This window comes from Rutidosis leptorrhynchoides, chromosome 1 (assembly GCF_046630445.1).
Source record: "Rutidosis leptorrhynchoides isolate AG116_Rl617_1_P2 chromosome 1, CSIRO_AGI_Rlap_v1, whole genome shotgun sequence".
In the NCBI taxonomy this organism is placed as follows: domain Eukaryota; kingdom Viridiplantae; phylum Streptophyta; class Magnoliopsida; order Asterales; family Asteraceae; genus Rutidosis; species Rutidosis leptorrhynchoides.
The window spans coordinates 76,200,012-76,218,750 of NC_092333.1; the positions used below are offsets into that span (position 1 = coordinate 76,200,012).

At 35.9% G+C, this 18,739-nt stretch overlaps 1 protein-coding gene across 2 annotated transcripts; it reads left to right on the forward strand.

Annotated features, from left to right (window-relative positions):
* Nucleotides 1–229: 229 nt before the first annotated feature.
* On the forward strand, nucleotides 230–5,030 carry LOC139861795 (type I inositol polyphosphate 5-phosphatase 2-like). Of its 2 annotated transcripts, XM_071850302.1 has the most exons (11): nucleotides 230–384; nucleotides 473–578; nucleotides 711–806; nucleotides 895–979; nucleotides 1,095–1,199; nucleotides 2,168–2,764; nucleotides 3,193–3,328; nucleotides 3,413–3,597; nucleotides 3,900–4,008; nucleotides 4,167–4,315; nucleotides 4,590–5,030. In XM_071850302.1, the coding sequence occupies exons 1-11, from the start codon at nucleotides 355–357 to the stop codon at nucleotides 4,801–4,803; spliced, it is 1,812 nt and encodes a 603-aa protein (XP_071706403.1). In that variant the 5' UTR covers nucleotides 230–354; the 3' UTR covers nucleotides 4,804–5,030. The 2 variants fall into 2 exon arrangements, with proteins under 2 accessions (XP_071706403.1, XP_071706412.1); XM_071850311.1 differs by lacking the exons at nucleotides 230–384; nucleotides 473–578 and having other exon boundaries at nucleotides 751–806; nucleotides 895–974.
* The last annotated feature ends 13,709 nt before the right edge of the window (nucleotides 5,031–18,739 follow it).

Genomic DNA, 18,739 nt, shown 5'->3' on the forward strand with positions numbered 1-18,739 from the left:
AAAATCATCCATCAAACACTATTTAATTGTCAATGGTTCATCATCTAAGCAATCTGAAGTTGTCTATGAAAGCGAAATCTTGGACCTTCGAGTTGCTTTTTTGTCGTTATTCCAAGATTTTATAATTTCTTTGTAATTACGTAAAGACTAAGTGTTAGTAGTGAGGTCCAAATTTGATTCTTTCTTTGCAAATTGAGTTTTGTGAGCTTCTATTTGTTGCATTATGGTCATGGACCACTCTTGATGTATATATAAATTGTTAAATAAACTTGAAGTTTAAGAGTCTCTTCACAAAGTTTGCATTTTTATTTATTTATATATATTCTTTTGGGCACTAGTATATTCATTGGAACAATGAAAGTTCGAAGAGGGAAACGATCCGAGGTACATTTTGATTCAAGATTTAAGATCTTTCATGATAGCTTTTTGTTTTTTTATTGTTGTAAAATGCAACGTGTTTGTGTTTTCGTAGGCGTTTTGGCCTTCCATTGTGATGAAAAAGTGGTTGAATATTCAGCCGAAGAATAATGATTTTAGTGAAGATGAAATCGATACAGAAACTGAAAGCGAGGATGATGGTATGCATTATGTATCACGAAAAAGCTTCAGTTTAGATTGATATAAACTCTTTGTTTCATGGTTTCATGTTTCTTGAATATAAAAACATTATCCGTTTATCATTCATGTTTGTTTTAAACTTTTGCGCGCAGTTTGTTCTCTTAAAGATGAACGAATGGATTTTAACGAGGTTTGTGGTCGTAGAACACAGAGAGACATGTCTACATGCTCTAGTCAAACCTCAAATAGTAAGTACCGTTTTTTGTTTAGTGGTGTACGACTAAAAACTATGGTGTACGGACTCATCTTTCAATGATTGTATATTCAAATTTGTAGGGAAACCTACAAAAGCATTGATAAAACACAAGAGAGGAAAATCAGAGACGATGCGTGTTCATTATATTAAATCGAAAGATGTGAGGTTTGGCTTAAAAAATTAGTTAACACGTTATTACATGCTCCCTGCCTAGTGAATACAAAAAATGTTAACTGATCAATTTTGATCTGTATATTATGATCGTGATTGGGTCATTTAGGGTAACGGTTGGGACTTGGAACGTTGCTGGCAGGCTTCCGGATGAAGACCTAGATATCGACGAATGGCTTTGTATGAACGAACCGTCTGATGTTTATATACTCGGGTAAAGATTCTTAATTCTTGCATGTTTCTTAATTTGCCCTTGTTGTTTAATAATGACTTTTTAGACATCTTCAAAAAGGTTGCAACTAGCTAGTTTTCCAGTTTATCTTAAACAAAATTGTAGAATATTTTGATTTTGATGGGTTTGAAATGTTTTTATCCCCACTTTCATTTATAGTTTTCATTTTCATTTGAAATTTGGAAGTTCTTTTTTGTATATAATCTAATCTAATACCTTTTGTCATTTTAATTTTTAACATGGTATTTCAAGCTTTTCACTTTAGTAAAATGATTTGTTATATAATTTTTGAACAATTTTCTGAACTACAACAACAATAAACAATTCCACTAACATGAATTGTTGGTTATAGGGTTTGAATGTCTGGATAAACCGTTAAATCGTGTAATCATTTTCGTGATAAAGTATTTCGACTCTATACATGTATTGACCTAGGGTTACACGAAATCTTTATTCAGGATAAGATAAAGGCACAACTCCAATATAGACAATTAAAATTGAAAGTCAAGAACATAGATAATTTGTATATATTGTGAATGTTCATCTTTTCATCATCTTGAAAATGAGACAAATAATCTCTATTTATAGAGCATGAAAAGTTACCATGAAACGATGCATCTTTTGGTATAAAAGTATCCATGGAAAGTCCTACCTTTTGATTAAAAGGTAGGACACCAACTAATAAACATAATCTTTCAATTAAATGACTCTAGTTAGCTTAAATAAGTTTGCACTACACACTCTCCTAACTTGTTATAAAGCTTAACTAGAAATTCATTTGTCTCAAGTAATTAACTTATCACAAAAATGACCGATGACACTAAAATCATCAACATGAATTAACTTTCCAAAATATATTAATTGAACTTATTTGAATTCTATAACGTACGTTTTTTTTTTTTTTTTTTTTTTTTTGTTTTGTTATGGTGAATATTTGGTTTGATCATCAGTTTCCAGGAAGTCGTCCCGTTGAATGCTGGAAATGTCCTCGGAGCTGAGACTCGAACGCCAATACAAAAATGGGAAACCATTATTCGAAAATCGTTAAACAAGTCGTTAGAACCCGAACCCATACCTAAAAGCCACAGTGCCCCAACCTCCCCCGTTTCCGAAATCGTTAGCAAAACAGAATTAGCATCATCAACAACACTCAACCCCGAAAAAAGATTCTACAGCCTAGATTGGCCCGAATATGCATTAGATATAAATCAAGATACTTGCAACATTTCTGGAAAAACGTTACGTAGAGTTTTAAGTAGTTCGGATCGCGTACGTAATGAATGGTTTACAAATTCCACTGATTTTGGTCCTAAAGGCAATGTGGTTAATCTTGGAAGTTTTAGAAGATTGCGTCGTAGCTCGGGAGACTTAACATTGTTATGGAGTGATCAACAAAAGAAGGCTGATTTCGTTGACTCGCTTTATGATGTTTGCGAACGAGTGTCAGAAGGAGAAGATGATGATGACAAAAATGATGAAGATGATTCTTTTGTTGACCAAATAGAAAACGAGAATGCATTTATTCGAAGTGGTGCAAAATTCGGCAGGTATGAAATTTGCAACACTATAGCCAATTTTCGATTATGGTTACGTTTGGATGCAGGTTTTTTAGAACTTTTAGGAACTTCTAGCTTTTATGAAAAAACGCGTATTTAATAAAAATCTTTGATTGATTAAAAGAGCTTAAAGCTTTAAGACAGAGTGAAAAAACTAAAAGCCACTAGAACTAGTAGTTGAGAAAAAACTCCTAGCTTTTTGTCATTTTAATCTTTATTTTAACAGTTTCAGCTACAGTGCTAAACACTTTAAAAACATTAAAAATACTAACAGCTACCGGCTATAAGCTACCAGCTAGCATCTACAAGCTATCAGCTACAAACTATCAGCTAGTTTCGCCAAATATACTCTATGTTGCAATGATCATTTTGAATTTTGAAAACTCAAAACTTAATGGAAATGGTTTATAATGTATTAGGTACGTGCGAATAATGAGCAAGCAGATGGTGGGTATCTACATTTCGATTTGGGTTCGTAAAAGGTTGAGACGACATATAAACAATGTTAAAGTATCACCAATTGGAGTCGGGCTTATGGGCTACATGGGTAATAAGGTACAGTTGTTTTCTTACATCAATCTATAATTACGAATTTACAAGTGTAAATCTGGACAAAACAGTGAACACATTTTGTTTCAGGGATCGATCTCGGTTAGCATGTCTCTTTATCAAACTCGATTATGTTTCGTTTGTTCCCATCTGACCTCGGGACATAAAGATGGTGATGATGAAAGGCGTAACTCTGATGTTGTTGAGATCTTGAGACGTACTCGATATTCGTCGGTTTTAGACCCAGATCAACCTCAAACCATTCCTTCTCATGAGTAAGTTATCTATTTACCTCATTTGTGGGTAAAATAGAGGTGGTAATCTCTACCCATTTACTTAAAGACTATTTATCAAAGTGGTCAAACATGCTGAAAGTTGACCAAAATGTATTATTCCTGCTCTGTAATAATACCAAAAGAGCGTTTCAGGTCAACCAAACCTGATATACTACAAGAAATACCCAAACTTAGTTTTGACCCATTGACCCACCCAGTGATATTCCAACCTGTAGTGTATATTCATGTTGTCATGTGCATAATTCATATTTTGTTTTTTTTTTTTTTTTTTGGGCAAACAGTAGGATATTCTGGTTTGGCGATTTAAATTATCGTATTAATATGGGAGATGCAGATGTTAGAAAACTCATTGCAATGAAACAATGGGACAAACTGCTCCATAATGATCAGGTACATAAGATCCATAACTATTAAGTTCAACTTATGACATCTTTTGAGATAAATTAAGAATCACCAGCAATAGTAAAGTCATCAACGCAATATCCTGACAAAATAGTGATACATTGCACATACACGACCTTATAACATTGTTTTTCTTCAAACTGCAGTTATGCAAAGAAATTGGAAACGGGGGTGTCTTTCAGGGTTGGAAGGAAGGCGTTATCGACTTCCCACCTACTTACAAGTATGAACTTAATTCGGATCGACACTACGGTGAAAATCTAAAGGAGGGGGAGAAAAGAAGAACGCCAGCATGGTAAGTGTTTCTTTTGACTTTTAAAGTCAAACAAACAAGTATTTACACAAAATTGGCTCATCTATGGGATAACTAAAAGCTTTAAACCAACACTTTCAAACTTTCTCAAAGATTTTAGAATGATATTTTTGTTTTAGTTTATATAAAGATAAAGATAAGGATACTTCAAGATATTTGAAGTTTAAAGTCATTGGTTTGACCATGAAAGTACAATAGTAACATTGTATGCTGATTTATGTGAAAACATGATGAATTTTCTCTGGTAAAAATGCAGGTGTGATCGCATATTATGGCTGGGAAAAGGCATAAAACAACTTTGTTACAACAGAGTGGACTCGAGAATGTCTGATCATAGGCCAGTGAGTTCTGTTTTTATGGTCAAAGTAGAAGTTTTTGACCCTAGAAAGCTTCGTCGAGCTCTCAATTTGCCAAGTGCTGCGGTGCATCCAGAGTTAATCATGGATGATGAACAAGATTTGGATATATAGCAAATAATTTCAAAGTCCAAACCGTTAATCTGTTTTTTTTGTTTTTTTTCTTTCTAGGATTCGTGTATAGTAGAAGTGAAAACATGCAATGTTGAGTTCGAGTTTACTAATGACGATGTTCATGTTGAAGATACGTGGTTGCCTAAAAGTTTCTCCTTTTGTGTATTTGTTTGCGTGGTTGACAAATAACTAATTTCTTAAATAAAGAACTCACAGTTTTAATTGCCTTTGCCGTCCCTTGTGACTTTTTGCACTTTGCTTTTACTTTCAATTCTGACTTTTGTATTTGAGCTATCCTGTGGAATAACAGATAAATAAATAAAACTTCACTAAATATCAAATGAAGTTACAACTCAGTTTCATTAAAATTGTAGAGTTAAAGAACTCACCAAACGTGTTATTTGAGTATTGAATATTTGAATGTAACGGAGAAAAAGGTGAACAAAGCCCCCAGCCATTGGCATCGACCTAAGAACAGCATATACATGTGACACTCATTGAAGCTGTGATCAAATTAAAATCATACCCTCCCATGCCCTTACCCTTCTTCCCCTTGGGCCCGGCCCAATACCTCACCACAGGGTCTGCTCAGAAATTATCATGACTTCTTGGAGCTAAACTAGCCCAACAGGCCAGCAAAGCCTATGCTATCTTGTAGGGCAAGTATTTCTACCAAATAAGGAACACAAGTTTGAAGCCATTTATGCTTGTATCAAATCAGGACAAAACCTATACCAAAAAATTGAAAAAAGATACAAATATCCAAATAATAATATCAATATCAATGATAATGATGATAAACCGTGAAATACAAATGTTCATCCTTACATAAATTTAAAGGAAAAAGTCATTAGGCCTAAATCAATAGATGTATGTATCTGATAACTCACATAAAAGAACTCACAAACACTATATTTTTGAAAGATAGAGATTTTTCTGTTTAAGTTAGAATATTATTAACAAATTAAAATTAATAATACTAAAATTTTAAAATGGAAAATGTTCAAGTTGTCCATGAAAGGTGAATACTTTAACTATGATGTAGGGTTAGATCATAGTTAGATCAGGAAGTGTCCGTGTCCATTTTTCGTTGTCAATCGAAAATGAACCTTGAAACTGAATAAAGTGGAGTGTCGTTCGGTATCTATTTCAAGGTCGAATATAACGTAAAGTCGTAAACCATAAAATAGAATAATTTAAAAAGAAAAAACAATCAACCATCCGGGCATAGCTTGGATTGCCACTGAGTTGCCCTAGCTGGCAGCCCACCCAGGTTCGAATCTGAGTTCCGCCTCGTTCGTTCAAAAAGGGAGGTTGACCATGAGGGCTGCCTTAACAGGCAATTCACCCGGTAGCGGGTCTGGCGCTCAGCGGGCTCGTTCCCCCAGGTTTACCCTCTGCGGGGGAGTCCAAAGGATTCGTTCGTAGGGGGGTTCCTGAGGGGTTCCTGAGTCACCAAAAAAAAAAAAAAAAGAAAAAAAAAAAAAAAACCAATCAAACCCACCGTCGGTTAACCGAGGGGGACGTTGAAATCGAAGCTCGGGCAGGCGGTGTTTTTGCCTGTCAATTTGATCGACGGTGAAAGGGACTAGGGACACCCAATGCTCTTATCCCCTGTTTGTTTTCAGCCAAAACTATTGCAAATAATATAACGAATAATATGAAGTATGTGTACGTATTATACATATACATACATACATATATACATATATAGTATTATAAAATTAAATGTTTAACCAATATGATCAGTTTAAACAAGTAGAAGTTACCAACTAATTTCATAGAAGTTTTCATGACTTTACTATTCAGAAAACAGTAGCTTCTAAATACACAAGAGAGGAAATATATGGCTAAGAATTGAAAGAGTCCCAGTAATGTACAGTACTTCATTCATATCATGGACGACTTTTCGGTCGTTTACTTATTGACTATTGCATTAATTATGTTTCAGTTTATATAAGATCAAATCAATATTCATCTATCTATTTGAGTATTCAATCTATTTGCATTTCCTTTTTAAAATCAACCTTCATCTTTCTATTGGAGTTTTGAAACGTAATGGAGAGACTTGGTGAAGAAGCCCCTGCCATCGGCATCGACCTAGGGACAACATATTCATGTGCTGCTGTCTGGAACCATGATCGAGTCGAAATCATAACAAATGATCAAGGCAACAGAATCACACCTTCTGCTGTTGCTTTACGTGATGGAGAGCGGTTCCTCGGTGAAGCTGCAACGAACCAAGGAGCTACAAACCTTGCAAACACCATATTTGGTCAGTCTTCTAATATTTCATGATTTACATTTCACTCTTTATTTAGGCAACTCAGCTATCATTCTGCAAGTCCTTTGATCTACAAAATGATAACAACTAAAGCCCCGCCACTCAAACAAGTCAAGTTAGAATCACTACATTAACAGGCTAAGATTGAAAACTATTCAAATCTTTTTAATCACACCCCACAATCTTAGCTTGTGGACACATCCATCAAATTTAATTGTATGCAAATCTCAAGTTATATAGTTATATCTGTTGAGAAAAGTGACACCGAATTATAGCAAACCGCTAGTAATACTTGAAAAAATGACAAAAAGGGAACACCGAGATTTAACGTGGAAAACCCCAATAGGGTAAAAACCACGGGCAAGGAAAGAAACGCTTCACTAATAAGAATAATAGGAATTACACTTCTCTCTAATTACAAGGATAAGTACTAATCTTTATATCTCTTGTAGTTAAGAGACTAAACACTCAAACTCTCTATTAACTCTTTTAGTACATAAGATGAAGAAGTATTTTGGGATGGATTGAATGTGCTTCATGGTGTGTGTATTTATAGTGTTAGAATTGTGGTTGGTGAGAGTTAGGTACGTACATATCTTCATAATAATGTGGCCTCAATATTTGACCACACCTACCATCATTCACCAACCATTCACCAACCTCCACTTATTATTTTAACAACAATCTCCCACTTGAAGATTCGATTGAAGCTCAATCAATCTTCACATGATAATCCTTCCTTGCCAATGATGTTGCTTACGTCCCTGCTAGGCCGCATGAGGAACGACACCAAATAAACTTGTCACGGTTGATTGACTTTGTTAGAAAATCAGCTACATTGTCGTCAGTATGAATTTTCTGCATATCCACGGTTCCTTCTTCCACTTTCTCACGAACGAAGTGATACTGAACTCGCATATGCTTTGTCTTTGAATGAAATGCCGGATTCCTTGCCAGATGCAAGGCACTCTGGTTGTCACAAAATAGAGTGATATTCTTTTATTTGTGCCCGAGTTCCTCCAACAACATCTTCAACCATACTGCCTCTTTAGTAGCTTGAGTAGCTGCTACATATTCTGCTTCTGTTGTTGACGTCGCCACAACTGACTGCAGTTTTGAAATCCAGCTTACTATTCCACCACAAAGTGCGAAAACATATGCAGTGGTAGATTTACTTTTATCGATATCACCTGCATAATCTGAATCAACATACCCTTTGACAATAAATTTCGGTTCCCCATAACATAATGCAACATCTAAGGTTCCTTTGATGTATTTAAGGATCCTCTTTACCGCATTCCAATGCTCTTTACCAGGATTCGCCATGTACCGACTAACTACTCCCACTGCTTGTGCAATGTCTGGTCTTGTACATATCATTGCGAACATTAAACTTCCCACTGCTGATGCATACGGTACTCGAGACATCTCCTTCCTCTCGTCTTCACTGCTACGACACATAACGGAGGATAACTTGAGATTAATAGGAAGCGGGGTTGAGATTGGCTTACTATCTTGCATATTGAAACGCTCCAAGATTTTCCTCAAATAATTCTTTTGAGAAAGCCAAATCTTCCTATTATCTCTGTCTCGGTGAATTTGCATCCCTAGAATCTTGTTTGTGGCACCCAAGTCTTTCATTTCAAACTCCATAGCCAATTGAGCCTTCAGCTTATTAATACGATCTTTGTTGGGGCCTGCAACCAACATGTCGTCTACATAACAGCAAAATGACAAAATCATTGTCCCCAAACCTCTTGAAATATGCACAAGGTTCTGCATAAAGTCTGTTATATTCAAGGCTCATTATGAAAGAATCAAATCTCTTGTACCAACATCTCGGCGCCTGTTTGAGACCATACAGAGATTTCTTTAACCTGCAAACCAAGTTCTTTTTTTCTTGTAGTTCAAAACCTTCTGGTTGAAGCATATAAATTTCTTCTTCAAGATTTCCATGAAGAAATGCAGTTTTCACATCTAGCTGCTCTAGATGCAAATTAAATGTAGCACACATCGCTAGAACTACTCGAATTATTGTAAGTCGAACCACAGGAGAAAATATTTCATTAAAGTCTTTACCTTCTTTCTGAGCATATCCTTTAACCACCAGTCTTGCACGATACCGCTCCACTTGATCATCGTCATTTCGCTTGATCTTATACACCCATTTATTTCCAATAGGTTTTCTACCTTTCGGCAATGGCACAAGTTCCCATGTTTGATTTTTATGAAGAGCTTCAATTTCTTCCTGCACAGCTGTCATCCACTGAGATGCATCTGAATGATTTAGTGCCTCGCGAAGAGTTGTTGGCTCTCCTTCCTCTGTTAGAAGACAATATGCAACATTGCTTTCCATAATATAATCTGAGTGCCACCCTGGACGTTTCCTTTCCCGATTAGAAATACGAGTCGCTGGAGCTTCATCAACTATTACTTGATTTTCATCGTGCTCTGGTACTGCTTCAGAAGAATCTTTATGAAATTCATTACCCACCTGTATCGGTATAGTTTCTTTTGAAGTGCTAACATCTTCAAGATCTTTGTCTTCTGTAAATACAACATCTCTGCTGATGACTACTTTGTGGGCAGTGGGGTCTCACAAGCGATACCCCTTAACTCCATCAGCATACCCCAAGAACAAACACTTTCTGGACTTCGGATCCAACTTTGTCGTTTCTTGAGAATTGTACATTACGTACACAGGACTTCCAAATACACGAAGGTCAGAATAATCAATTGGTTTTCCAGTCCACATTTCCATCGGCGATTTCAACTCAATTGCAGTTGATGGTGACCGATTTATCACGTAACAGGCAGTACTTACTGCTTCTGCCCAGAATGATTTTCTCAAGCTTGTAGTTGCCAACATCGCCCTTGTTCTATCTAACAAGGTTCTGTTCATCCGCTCTGCCACTCCGTTTTGTTAAGGAGTGTATGCTGTTGTGAACTGCCTTTTGATACCTTCTTGTTTGCAAAACTTATCAAATTCATCACCAGTGTATTCTCCTCCATTATCTGTCCTCAAACACTTGATCTTTTTACCAGATTCAAGTTCAACCCGCGCTTTGTAAACTTTGAAAACTTCAAACACATCTGCTTTCCTCTTGATTGGGTACACCCAACATCTCCTAGTGTAATCATCAATAAATGATACAAAATACTTTGCTCCTCCTAGGGATTGAACTGGTGTGAAATGTCCCGTTCTTATTGATTAAAAACGTTCCATATTAATTGATTTCGTTGCGAGGTTTTGACCTCTATATGGGATGTTTTTAAAGACTGCATTCATTTTAAAACAAACCATAACCTTTATTTCATCAATAAAGGTTTAAAAAGCTTTACGTAGATTATCAAATAATGATAATCTAAAATATCCTGTTTACACACGACCATTACATAATGGTTTACAATACAAATATGTTACAACAAAATAAGTTTCTTGAATGCAGTTTTTACACAATATCATACAAGCATGGACTCCAAATCTCGTCCTTATTTAAGTATGCGATAGCGGAAGCTCTTAATAATCACCTGAGAATAAACATGCTTAAAACTTCAACAAAAATGTTAGTGGGTTATAGGTTTAACCTATATATATCAAATCATAATAATAGACCACAAGATTTCATATTTCAATACACATCCCATACATAGAGATAAAAATCATTCATATGGTGAACACCTGGTAACCGACATTAACAAGATACATATATAAGAATATCCCCATCATTCCGGGACACCCTTCGGATATGATATAAATTTCGAAGTACTAAAGCATCCGATACTTTGGATGGGGTTTGTTAGGCCCAATAGATTTATCTTTAGGATTCGCGTCAATTAGGGTGTCTGTTCCCTAATTCTTAGATTACCAGACTTAATAAAAAGGGGCATATTCGATTTCGATAATTCAACCATAGAATGTAGTTTCACGTACTTGTGTCTATTTTGTAAATCATTTATAAAACCTACATGTATTCTCATCCCAAAAATATTAGATTTTAAAAGTGGGACTATAACTCACTTTCACAGATTTTTACTTCGTCGGGAAGTAAGACTTGGCCACTAGTTGATTCACGAACCTATAACAATATATACATATATATCAAAGTATGTTCAAAATATATTTACAACACTTTTAATATATTTTGATGTTTTAAGTTTATTAAGTCAGCTGTCCTCGTTAGTAACCTACAACTAGTTGTCCACAGTTAGATGTACAGAAATAAATCGAGAAATATTATCTTGAATCAATCCACGACCCAGTTTATACGTATCTCAGTATTGATCACAACTCAAACTATATATATTTTGGAATCAACCTCAACCCTGTATAGCTAACTCCAACATTCACATATAGAGTGTGTATGGTTGTTCCGAAATATATATAGATGTGTCGACATGATAGGTCGAAACATTGTATACGTGTCTATAGTATCTCAATATTACATAATATACAATACAAGTTGATTAAGTTATGGTTGGAATAGATTTGTTACCAATTTTCACGTAGCTAATATGAGAAAAATTATCCAATCTTGTTTTACCCATAACTTCTTCATTTTAAATCCGTTTTGAGTGAATCAAATTGCTATGGTTTCATATTGAACTCTATTTTATGAATCTAAACAGAAAAAGTATAGGTTTATAGTCATAAAAATAAGTTACAAGTCGTTTTTGTAAAGGTAGTCATTTCAGTCGAAAGAACGACGTCTAGATGACCATTTTAGAAAACATACTTTCACTTTGATTTTTGGATATAGTTTCATGTTCATAATAAAAATCATTTTCTCAGAATAACAACTTTTAAATCAAAGTTTATCATAGTTTTTAATTAACTAACCCAAAACAGCCAGCGGTGTTACTACGACGGCGTAAATCCGGTTTTACGTTATTTTTCGTGTTTCCAGGTTTTAAATCATTAAGTTAGCATATCATATAGATATAGAAAATGTGTTTAGTTGAAGTTAGAAGGATTAACTTTTGTTTGCGAACAAGTTTAGAATTAACTAAACTATGTTCTAGTGATTACAAGTTTAAACCTTCGAATAAGATAGCTTTATATGTATGAATCGAATGATGTTATGAACATCATTACTACCTTAAGTTCCTTGGATAAACCTACTAGAAAAGAGAAAAATGGATCTAGTTTCAACGAATCCTTGGATGGCTCGAAGTTCTTGAAGCAGAATCATGACACGAAAACAAGTTCAAGTAAGATCATCACTTGAAATAAGATTGTTATAGTTATAGAAATTGAACTAAAGTTTGAATATGATTATTACCTTGTATTAGAATGATAACCTACTGTAAGAAACAAAGATTTCTTGAGGTTGGATGATCACCTTACAAGATTGGAAGTGAGCTAGCAAACTTGAAAGTATTCTTGATTTTATGTAACTAGAACTTGTAGAATATATGAAGAACACTTAGAACTTGAAGATAGAACTTGAGAGAGATCAATTAGATGAAGAAAATTGAAGAATGAAAGTGTTTGTAGGTGTTTTTGGTCGTTGGTGTATGGATTAGATATAAAGGATATGTAATTTTGTTTTCATGTAAATAAGTCATGAATGATTACTCATATTTTTGTAATTTTATGAGATATTTCATGCTAGTTGCCAAATGATGGTTCCCACATGTGTTAGGTGACTCACATGGGCTGCTAAGAGCTGATCATTGGAGTGTATATACCAATAATACATACATCTAAAAGCTGTGTATTGTACGAGTACGAATACGGGTGCATACGAGTAGAATTGTTGATGAAACTGAACGAGGATGTAATTGTAAGCATTTTTATTAAGTAGAAGTATTTTGATAAGTGTATTGAAGTCTTTCAAAAGTGTATAAATACATATTAAAACACTACATGTATATACATTTTAACTGAGTCGTTAAGTCATCGTTAGTCGTTACATGTAAGTGTTGTTTTGAAACCTTTAGGTTAACGATCTTGTTAAATGTTGTTAACCCAATGTTTATAATATCAAATGAGATTTTAAATTATTATATTATCATGATATTATCATGTATGAATATCTCTTAATATGATATATATACATTAAATGTCTTTACAACGATAATCGTTACATATATGTCTCGTTTAAAAATCATTAAGTTAGTAGTCTTGTTTTTACATATGTAGTTCATTGTTAATATACTTAATGATATGTTTACTTATCATAGTATCATGTTAACTATATATATATATATCCATATATATGTCATCATATAGTTTTTACAAGTTTTAACGTTCGTGAATCACCGGTCAACTTGGGTGGTCAATTGTCTATATGAAACATATTTCAATTAATCAAGTCTTAACAAGTTTGATTGCTTAACATGTTGGAAACATTTAATCATGTAAATATCAATCTCAATTAATATATATAAACATGGAAAAGTTCGGGTCACTACAGTACCTACCCGTTAAATAAATTTCGTCTCGAAATTTTAAGCTGTTGAAGGTGTTGACGAATCTTCTGGAAATAGATGCGGGTATTTCTTCTTCATCTGATCTTCACGCTCCCAGGTGAACTCGGGTCCTCTACGAGCATTCCATCGAACCTTAACAATTGGTATCTTGTTTTGCTTAAGTCTTTTAACCTCACGATCCATTATTTCGACGGGTTCTTCGATGAATTGAAGTTTTTCGTTGATTTGGATTTCATCTAACGGAATAGTGAGATCTTCTTTAGCAAAACATTTCTTCAAATTCGAGACGTGGAAAGTGTTATGTACAGCCGCGAGTTGTTGAGGTAACTCAAGTCGGTAAGCTACTGGTCCGACACGATCAATAATCTTGAATGGTCCAATATACCTTGGATTTAATTTCCCTCGTTTACCAAATCGAACAACGCCTTTCCAAGGTGCAACTTTAAGCATGACCATCTCTCCAATTTTAAATTCTATATCTTTTCTTTTAATGTCAGCGTAGCTCTTTTGTCGACTTTGGGCGGTTTTCAACCGTTGTTGAATTTGGATGATCTTCTCGGTAGTTTCTTGTATAATCTCCGAACCCGTAATCTGTCTATCCCCCACTTCACTCCAACAAATCGGAGACCTGCACTTTCTACCATAAAGTGCTTCAAACGGCGCCATCTCAATGCTTGAATGGTAGCTGTTGTTGTAGGAAAATTCTGCTAATGGTAGATGTCGATCCCAACTGTTTCCGAAATCAATAACACATGCTCGTAGCATGTCTTCAAGCGTTTGTATCGTCCTTTCGCTCTACCTATCAGTTTGTAGATGATAGGCAGCACTCATGTCTAGATTAGTTCCTAATGCTTGCTGTAATGTCTGCCAGAATCTTGAAATAAATCTGCCATCCCTATCAGAGATAATAGAGATTGGTATTCCATGTCTGGAGACGACTTCCTTCAAATACAGTCGTGCTAACTTCTCCATCTTGTCATCTTCTCTTATTGACAGGAAGTGTGCTGATTTGGTGAGACGATCAACTATTACCCAAATAGTATCAAAACCACTTGCAGTCCTTGGCAATTTAGTGATGAAATCCATGGTAATGTTTTCTCATTTCCATTCCGGGATTTCAGGTTGTTGAAGTAGACCTGATGGTTTCTGATGCTCATCTTTGACCTTAGAACACGTCAAACATTCTCCTACGTATTTAGCAACATCGACTTTCATACCCGGCCACCAAAAATGTTTCTTGAGATCCTTGTACATCTTCCCCGTTCCAGGATGTATTGAGTATCTGGTTTTATGAGCTTCTCTAAGTACCATTTCTCTCATATCTCCAAATTTTGGTACCCAAATCCTTTCAGCCCTATACCGGGTTCCGTCTTCCCGAATATTAAGATGCTTCTCCGATCCTTTGGGTATTTCATCCTTTAAATTTCCCTCTTTTAAAACTCCTTGTTGCGCCTCCTTTATTTGAGTAGTAAGGTTATTATGAATTATTATATTCATAGATTTTACTCGAATGGGTTCTCTGTCCTTCCTGCTCAAGGTATCGGGTACCACATTTGCCTTCCCCGGGTGGTAACGAATCTCAAAGTCATAATCATTCAATAATTCAATCCACCTACGCTGCCTCATATTCAGTTGTTTCTGATTAAATATGTGTTGAAGACTTTTGTGGTCGGTATATATAATACTTTTGACCCCATATAAGTAGTGCCTCCAAGTCTTTAATGCAAAAACAACCGCATCTAATTCAAAATCATGCGTCGTATAATTTTGTTCGTGAATCTTCAATTGTCTAGACGCATAAGCAATCACCTTCGTTCGTTGCATTAATACACAACCGAGACCTTGCTTTGATGCGTCACAATAAATCATAAAATCATCATTCCCTTCAGGCAATGACAATATAGGTGCCATAGTTAGCTTTTTCTTCAATAACTGAAACGCTTTCTCTTGTTCATCATTCCATTCAAATTTCTTCCCTTTATGCGTTAATGCAGTCAAGGGTTTTGCTATTCTGGAAAAGTCTTGGATGAACCTTCTGTAGTAACCAGCTAGTCCTAAAAACTGGCGTATGTGTTTCGGAGTTTTCGGGGTTTCCCACTTTTCAACAGTTTCTATCTTTGCCTGATCCACCTTAATACCTTCTTTGTTCACTATGTGACCGAGGAATTGAACTTCTTCCAACCAAAATGCACACTTTAAAAACTTAGCGTACAATTCTTCCTTCCTCAATACTTCTAACACCTTTCTCAAATGTTCACCGTGTTCTTAGTCATTCTTTGAGTAAATAAGTATGTCATCAATGAAAACAATGACAAACTTGTCAAGGTATGGTCCACACACTCGGTTCATAAGGTCCATGAACACAGCTGGTGCATTAGTTAAACCAAACGGCATGACCATAAACTCGTAATGACCGTAACGTGTTCTGAAAGCAGTCTTTGGAATATCATCTTCTTTCACCCGCATTTGATGATACCCGGAACGTAAGTCAATCTTTGAATAAACAGACGAGCCTTGTAGTTGATCAAATAAGTCGTCGATTCTCGGTAGTGGGTAGCGGTTCTTGATGGTAAGTTTGTTCAACTCTCGGTAGTCGATACACAACCTGAATGTACCATCTTTCTTCTTGACAAACAAAACAGGAGCTCCCCACGGTGATGTGCCTGGTCGAATGAAACCACGCTCTAAAAGTTCTTGTAATTGGCTTTGCAGTTCTTTCGTCTCACTGGGTGCGAGTCTGTAAGGAGCACGAGCTATTGGTGCAGCTCCTGGTACAAGATCTATTTGAAATTCAACGGATCGATGTGGGGGTAATCCCGTTAATTCTTTCAGAAATACATCGGGAAATTCTTTTGCGACGGGAACATCATTGATGCTCTTTTCTTCAGTTTGTACTTTCTCGACGTGTGCTAGAACAGCATAGCAACCTTTTCTTATTAGTTTTTGTGCCTTCAAATTACTAATAAGATGTAGCTTCGTGTTGCCCTTTTCTCCGTACACCATTAAGGGTTCTCCTTCTTCTCGTACAATGAGAATTGCATTTTTGTAACATACGATCTCTGCTTTCATCTCCTTCAGCCAGTCCATGCCAACTATTACATCAAAACTCCCTAACTCTACTGGTATCAAATCAATCTTAAACGTTTCGCTACCCAGTTTAATTTCTCGATTCCGACATATATTATCTGCTGAAATTAATTTACCATTTGCTAATTCGAGTAAAAATTTATTATCCAAAGGCGTCAATGGACAACTTAATTTAGCACAAAAATCTCTACTCATATAGCTTCTATCCTCACCCGAATCAAATAAAACGTAAGCAGATTTATTGTCAATAAGTAACGTACCCGTAACAAGCTCCGGGTCTTCCCGTGCCTCTGCCGAATTAATATTGAAAACTCTTCCGCGGCCTTGTCCATCCGTGTTCTCCTGGTTCGGGCAATTTCTAATAATGTGGCCCGGTTTTCCACATTTATAACAAACTACATTGGCATAACTTGCTCCGACACTACTTGCTCCGCCATTACTCGTTCCGACACCATTTGTTCCTTTCGTTCTATTAACCCCTGGTCCGTAGACCTCACACTTCGCCGCGCTATGACCATTTCTTTTACACTTGTTGCAAAATTTGGTGCTGAACCCCGAGTGATACTTTTCACACCTTTGGCATAGCTGCTTCTGATTGTTATTGTTGTTGCGGTTATTATTGTTGTTGGGATGATTGTTGTAGTTGCTGTTGTTGTTGTTGTTGTTGTTGTTGTTGTTGTTGTTGTTGTTGTTGTTGTTGTTGTTGTTGGGCCGTTTGTTGTAGTTGCGATTGATGTTGCGATTGTTGGAATAATTGTTGCGATTATTGTTGTCATTTCTGTTGTTGTTGTATTGGTGATTCTTATCACCGTTTTCCTCCCACTTTCTTTTGACTTGCTTCACATTGGCCTCTTCAGCAGTCTGTTCTTTAATTCTTTCTTCAATCTGGTTCACTAGTTTGTGAGCCATTCTACATGCCTGTTGTATGGAGGCGGGCTCGTGTGAACTTATATCTTCTTGGATTCTTTCCGGTAATCCTTTCACAAACGCGTCGATCTTCTCTTCCTCATCTTCGAATGCTCCCGGACACAATAGGCACAATTCTGTGAATCGTATTTCGTACGTGGTAATATCAAATCCTTGGGTTCGTAACCCTCTAAGTTCTGTCTTGAGCTTATTGACCTCGGTTCTGGGACGGTACTTCTCGTTCATCAAGTGCTTGAATGCTGACCATGGTAGTATGTACGCATCGTCTTGTCCCACTTGCTCTAGATAGGTATTCCACCATGTTAACGCAGAACCTGTGAAGGTATACGTAGCGTACTTCACTTTGTCCTCTTCGGTACACTTACTTATGGCAAACACCGATTCGACCTTCTCGGTCCACCGTTTCAATCCGATCGGTCCTTCGGTTCCATCAAATTCCAAAGGTTTGCAGGCAGTGAATTCTTTGTAGGTGCATCCTACACGATTTTCTGTATTGCTAGATCCAAGGTTATTGTTGGTATGTAGCGCAGCCTGTACTGCGGCTATGTTTGAAGCTAGAAAAGTACGGAATTCCTCTTCATTCATATTCACGGTGTGTCAAGTAGTCGGTGCCATTTCCTTTAAAATAGTCAAATGGAACAAGTTAATCATACAGAATATTATGAGTAGTTAATAGTATTTCGTAGCATAATATGAACTCATTTATAAAAGCTTTTTCTTCATATTAGCGTTTTATAAGTTTAAATTCGGGTAGTACCTACCCGTTAAGTTCATACTTAGTAGCTAATATACAATTCAACTACTACAATTCTATATGAAAAACTGATTATAATAATATTTCGCGTTCAAACTTTTACAAAATATTTTACAAACTTACAATACCGCTTATTTTACATATAGCATGAAATATAGCACACAATAAATTTGATATAAGATGGTTGTGAAGATAATTCTAGCTAGTACACAAGTCGTTCAGCAAAGGCAATAAAGACACGTAATTCATACGTCCAGAAACAAGTCATGCATTCTGGTTTTACTAGGATTACTTCTCATCCTTGGTCTTGTGGAACATAACCGTTATGGCCGTTGATAAGACAGCGTGTTGTAACGTCGTCAAAGGGACGAGGGTTACGTAATGTCCAACAGTCCCGTAACAATCTAAAAACCTCATTTCTTACCCCAATTACCGACTCCATCACTTGT

Coding starts and splice junctions, on each gene's coding strand:
- LOC139861795 (XM_071850302.1), top strand. CDS start 355: ATGAAAGTTCGAAGAGGGAAACGATCCGAG. Junction 807..894: donor CTCTAGTCAAACCTCAAATA/GTAAGTACCGTT, acceptor TCAAATTTGTAG/GGAAACCTACAAAAGCATTG. Junction 980..1,094: donor ATTAAATCGAAAGATGTGAG/GTTTGGCTTAAA, acceptor TGGGTCATTTAG/GGTAACGGTTGGGACTTGGA.